Source organism: Crocuta crocuta, unplaced genomic scaffold, assembly GCF_008692635.1.
Source record: "Crocuta crocuta isolate KB4526 unplaced genomic scaffold, BGI_CrCroc_1.0 scaffold142, whole genome shotgun sequence".
NCBI lineage: Eukaryota > Metazoa > Chordata > Mammalia > Carnivora > Hyaenidae > Crocuta > Crocuta crocuta.
The window spans coordinates 1,387,824-1,393,627 of record NW_027528892.1 but is presented as its reverse complement, the minus strand read 5'-3'; the positions used below and the strand labels follow the sequence as shown (position 1 = coordinate 1,393,627).

Genomic DNA, 5,804 nt, shown 5'->3' with positions numbered 1-5,804 from the left:
CGCGGGGGTGAGGGCCCCGGGGGCAGCACGGCCTACGTGGTGTGCGGGGTCATCAGCTTCGCCCTGGCCGTGGGCGTCGGCGCCAAAGTGGCCTTCAGCAAGGCGTCCCGTGCGCCCAGGGCGCACCGGGAGATCAACGTGCCCAGGTGCGTGAGCGCTGGGGCCCTAGGGCCGGGCTCCTGGGGGCGGGACCTGGGCCGTCAGGGGTGGAGCCACCTGGCGAGGGCAGGGCACAGGGGCCCGAGCTGGCTCGGAGACGCAGGAGGCAGCCTCTGCGAGCGCAGGAGCGGATGCCTAGGGAGACGCACGGGTCCTTAAGAATAGGGGCGACAGACCTGGCCTGGCTGCTGGGTGACGGGCCAGGCTCGGGCGGTCATTCATCCAACAAACTATTGTTTGAGCACCGCCTGTGGGTCAGGAGCTGGGCACACAGCAGTGAACAAAACGAGGTCCCTGCCCTGCCGGGTAAACCTGGCTTCCAATCCCAGGTCCCCCTGTAATGAGGATTAACGGAATTGATTCACGTCGAGTCTGGGCACAGGGTGAACCCTCCATAAATGTTGGCTGCCATTATCATTAAATGTCAGTGGTGGGGAGAGTCCGCAAGGCCAACAGGTGTCTGTGGGAAGGGTATTCCAGGCAGAGGGAACAGCACGTACAAATGTCCTGATAGGAGAACTTGCGGGCAGCGAGGGGGCCTCAGAGGCTGCAGAGCCCTTGGCGGAGGGCAGGCTTCTTCTGAGAATGAGAGGAGAGAGCGGAGCTCGGGCACGAAGCCGTTCGGTGGTTTCGGGGGAGTCTCTGGGCTGCGTGCTGTGAGGGGACCAGGCTGGAAGTGGGGGACCGCTGAGGACACTAGCAATGAGCCAGGTGAAAGGAGGCACTGGGGGCCGCACAGGTGGAGAGAAGAGCTGCGCTGCGGATTTATGTTGGAGGTTCAGCCAGGATGGCTGACGGGCTCGAAAAGAAAGAAAAACAGGAGTCAGGGGTGATTCTCAGGTTTCCGGTCCGCGTAACTGGACGAAAGGGGCACACTTTACTGCCCCGGGAAGGCTGTGAAAGTAGCGGGAGTGAGGTCCCAGGTTCGGGGGGGCGGGGCCCAGGGAGGACGCTGTGCAAAGGACCACGGAAGGGGGTGGGTCCCAATGAATGGGGAGGGGGCGCTTCAAGCAAGAAATGTGGTCGGAAGAACCTTGGGGAAGGCGGTGCTCAGAGGGATACTAGTGATGGGCGTGGCCAAAGGCGAGGCGCCCCGCCAAGCGGACCGACCCCCCCAAAGGGGAGAGCAGGGAGGGAAAAGACTCCTCTCCCTGCCCCCACCCGCGTCCCCAGGCCGCTGACCGGCTCTCTGCCACCTCTAGGGCTCTGGTGGACATTCTGCGGCATCAGGCTGGGCCTGGGACCCGCCCGGACAGAGCACGAAGCAGCTCCTTGACCCCGGGGGTCGGGGGGCCCGACAGCATGCCCCCGAGGACGCCCAAGACCCTCNCCCCCGCCCCCCTCCGGCCTCTTCCTTCTCTGAAGCAGACCAGCTCAAGCGGCAATGCTGGAGGGACCCCACCGTGAGTCAGGCCCCCTCCTGGCCCTCCCGCGAACCTCCTCCTGGGTGGCCGCCATGGTCATGGTCGGCACGGTGATTTCAACGTAGACATTCTCGGCCCCTGCCCTTGAGAAAGCCAGTGTCAGAGCTCCCAACAGCCAAACACACAAGAAGGCCTGAACAATTGAATTAGAATGCCCCGAACCGGACTGCCTGGGTTTGAACCCTGGCTTTGCCAATGGCTACCTGGGGTACACGATGTCACCTTTCCGGGCCTCAGTTTCCCCATCCATAAAACAAGCTGCCTAGTGGCACTCCCGCATAGGGTTACCCAAAGCTCAAATGAAGTAACGGCGGAAGGCTTAGAGCAATGCGTCGCACAGGAAAAAGGTCCATATAAATATGAGCAGTTATTAGTGCTATTCTCATATTTTAAAAGACAGTGCATCAGTGGAGAAGTCCTGGGAGCTGTAATAGGTTAAAAAGAGTCTCGTCTGCTTTGAGGAAGAGGAGGGAGACTGCCCCCAGGCAGCAGGATTGAGCAGTGGCCTGGAGGGGCCGGGGCTTACTCGGGCAGGCGAGGTCTGGGCTTCCGCAGCATAGTTCGTTAGGTCAGGGAGAGGGAGGGCACGCACCCCAGGAAGGACCTGAGCACCAGGCTGAGCTGAGCAGCTCTGCCTTTGTCCTGGTGGCAATGGGAGCCATGGAGGACTTTAGAACAGAGGAGCAACGAAGTCAGAAGTGAGGGGAAGGATTTTTCTGGAACTCCTGTGAAAGGGGAGAGATGAGAGGAAGAAGGCGCAGGAGGAGGCTGAGCAGGTCAAGGCCTGAGCTGGGGCCAGGAACGTAGGGGAAGAGATGGGTTTGCATAGTTACATAAGGAAGAGATATCTGAGGTGGGTCTTGTGGGAGGAGTAGGAGTTCTTCAGGCAAAGAAGGGGAGGAAGGAATTCAAGGCAGAGAGAACAGCACAATAGCACGTGCAACGGCCCTGTGGCAGGACCGAGCTAGGCTCCCTCAGGCAAGGCATCAGCTAGGGCCAAGTAAGCCACAAACACCGTTCCCAGCTTAGATTTTGTCCTGTGGGTGACAGGCAGGCGTGGGAAGAGCTCCAGCAGCGTAGGGGCAGGGGCAGGCTTGGGTGTCAGGAGTACCACCGGGCGGGGCTGGTCTGGAAGACGGGCTGCCCAAATGGCCAGAAAGCTGACCTGATGATCCAGAAGGGAGAGGAAGGTCAGAGCAGACACTCACTCGGGAGGTAGGAGGGACGGAGCTGGGGACCGAGTGGGCAGGAGTGAAGTCCTCCCGTGAGAGCAGGCCAGCAGGGAGTGGGTGACAGCAGTGACACCACGTCCCTTCTCGGTCCCCGCAGATAACCTGCACCACAACTACCTGCACCTCAACGTCAACAGCCCCAAGCACCATGCCGCCACGATGGGTACGGACGGGGGCTGGGCTGCGGGAAGCACAAAGGCTCCTTCCCTTCCCTGCCACGTACCGAGCCTGAGCTGGGTGCCCAGGGTAGAGCAGGCGTGAGACCCTGGGAGCGCGGACCTCCCGCCCAGCCAGGTGGCCAAGCCAGCCTCCGTGTCCCCGGCTCCTCTCTCTCCCACCCGGGTCTGTGGGGAACTGTGTGGAGGGGACGGCCCCTCCAGCCTGCGGCCAGGCCCGCAGCAGGGGCTGAGCACGCGCCACTCACCTCTCTTCCTGCGACGTGACCTGCCTCCCCAGCACTGAGCCTGTCCCTGAGGTGGGGGAGCGGGTAGATGGACCCTGAGGGGGTCCCTGGTTTCCATTCCCTAAGGGGCTGGGGGCTGGAAGTGCTGGGTCTGAGGGAGGAGGGGCTCAACTGACCCCCGCGCGCCCCTCTGCCCCAGACTGGCGTGCCGCTCCCCCACCCAGCCCCTCCTTGCACTACTCCACGCTGTCCTGCTCTCGGTCTTTCCACAACCTCTCGCACCTGCCCCCGTCCTATGAGGCCGCTGTGAAATCCGAACTCAACCGATACTCCTCCCTCAAGAGACTGGGTGAGTCCCAGGAAGGGGAGGGCGAGGGTGATGGGGTGGGGTCAGGGCCAGGGCCTGGGTTCAGGAGTGTGGGCAGTGGCTCAACGGGCCTCTGAAGGTGCTTTTTGAAAATGCATATCCAGGCCGCCATAAGGCCTGTTGTATTCGTCAGGGCTTGTATTTACAATGAACAGAAATACAACTTAAGCCAGAAAAAGAAAAGCGGGGGGCAACTAACCACATTAGCTTGATCCTGGAAAGTCTATGAATCATGACCTTCAGTTATGGCTGGACCCAGGAGTCCAAAAGCTGTTTGCAGGATTCTATATCTCTTCTTTATTTTCAGACAGATTCTTCCTTAGTGGTACAAAGATTGACCTGAGAAATTTCAAGATGCCATTCTACCAGCAGAAAAGGGTCTTTCCCGATAATTCCAGCATTCCCAGATCTAGATCCCACTGGCCCAAATTGGGTCACATGCTCATCCCTGAACCAATCATTGTGATTCTGGACATTTCTGGCTCAGCGGCAAGAGTCTTCAAACATTTTATTATTTTTTAATTTTATGCATTTATTTTTTGGGGGGGAGGGGCAGAGAGAGGGAAAGAGAGAATCCCAAGCAGGCTCCACACTGTTGGTGCAGAACCCAATGCGGGGCTCGAACCCACGAACCATGAGATCACGATGCTGGTCGAGACTGAGTCAGACACTTAACTGACTGAGCCACCCAGGCACCCCAAGCCTTCAATCATTTTGCACTGAGAGCCAGGGGTGCCTCAGTGCCTCAGTGGGTTGAGTGTCTGACTTCGGCTCAGGTCATGATCTCACGATTCATGAGTTCAAGTCCTGAGTCTGGCTTTTGGATCCTCTGTCTCCCTCTCTCTCTTCCCCTCCCCTAACCCCTCAAAAATAAATCGACATTTTTAAAAAAGACTTAGACTGAGAGCCACGTTAAGAAATGCTTTTTATATTATGACCCTAAGACACATATGATATGTATATTTTTTAATTACAGGGAAGCTTTGAAACTTGTTATTATGAACATTTTCAAACATACCCAGCATTAGAGGAGATTGTAAAATGAAGCCCCATGTTCCCAGCACCCAAAGTAACAACGAGCAACGTTTTGTTAATCAAGACCCCTTCACCCCGGTTTTAGCGGATTATTTGAAAACAGACTCCGGGTGTTGTCACTGCATCCATTAACATTTCAATAACACAAGCATGACTGAAATAAAAATTTTAGGAATTGGTACTCATGATTCCCCTAGTATATTATTCCTCTAGTATACCAATGCTTTTTTAAAAAATAGCTTTTTAGGGGCGCCTGGGTGGCTCAGTCAGTTAAGCCTCTGACTTTAGCTCAGGTCGTGATCTCATGGTTCGTGGGTTCGAGCCCCGTGTCAGGCTCTGTGCTGACACCTCAGAGCCTGGAGCCTGTTTCAGATTCTGTGTCTCCCTCTCCCTCTGACCTTCTCCTGCTCATGCTGTCTCTCTCTCTCAGAAATAAAACATTAAAAAAAATTTTTAAATAAAATAAAATAGCTTTTTAAAGTATTTATTTATTTATTTATTATTTTTAAGCAATCTCTACACCCAGTGTGGGCTCCCACGCAGAGCCCTGAGATGGAGAGTCGGATGTTTTACTGACTGGGCCAGCCAGGCGTCCCTGTGTGGATGTCTTCTGAAATTTTTCTATTGTATTTCATCTTCAAATGCCGTTCATGGTCCACAAAACTGACTTCATAACCCATGAATAAGTCACATCTCCAAGTTTAGGGGGTGGGGGAAATCTCCCCACGTCCACGGGCCCACCATCTGTGTGGGGCCGAGGAATCTGCATTCTGGCCATATAGCTGGCCTGACGGTTTTGGCCGATTAAAATCTGGGACTACCTACCGGTGCCCAGGCTAATAACGCCCAGGGCATTCTGGTGATCCCTGGGGTCCTCGTGGGCGTGGGATGCACGAAGCCAGGGGGGTGGGGAGGGCCTGGGCCGGCTGGGGACTTACCTGTGTGGCCTCTTCCCTTTTTCCCCCAGCCGAGAAGGATCTGGACGAAGCCTACCTGAAGCGCCGGCACCTGGCGGAGGTGCCCCGCGGGACCCTGCCCCTGCACGCCCTTCGGCGACCTGGCACAGGCGGCGGCTACCGCATGGATGCCTGGGGCGGCCCGGAGGAGCTGGGCCTGGCGCCCGCGCCCAACCCGCGGCGCGTCATGTCGCAGGAGCACCTGCTGGGCGACGCGGGCCGCGCGCG

General features: G+C 57.3%; 1 protein-coding gene across 1 annotated transcript in view; it reads left to right on the top strand.

Annotated features, from left to right (window-relative positions):
* Positions 1–6: 6 nt before the first annotated feature.
* The window catches only part of SHISA7 (shisa family member 7), a gene marked incomplete at its 5' end in the record, with an annotated part of 7,604 nt that continues 1,806 nt past the window's right edge, over positions 7–5,804 (top strand). Inside the window, 4 exons of the mRNA XM_077756934.1 lie at positions 7–146; positions 1,362–1,540; positions 3,418–3,567; positions 5,588–5,785. Coding sequence (XP_077613060.1) covers positions 7–146; positions 1,362–1,540; positions 3,418–3,567; positions 5,588–5,785 — 667 coding nt within the window. The remainder of the gene's footprint in view (positions 147–1,361; positions 1,541–3,417; positions 3,568–5,587; positions 5,786–5,804) is intronic.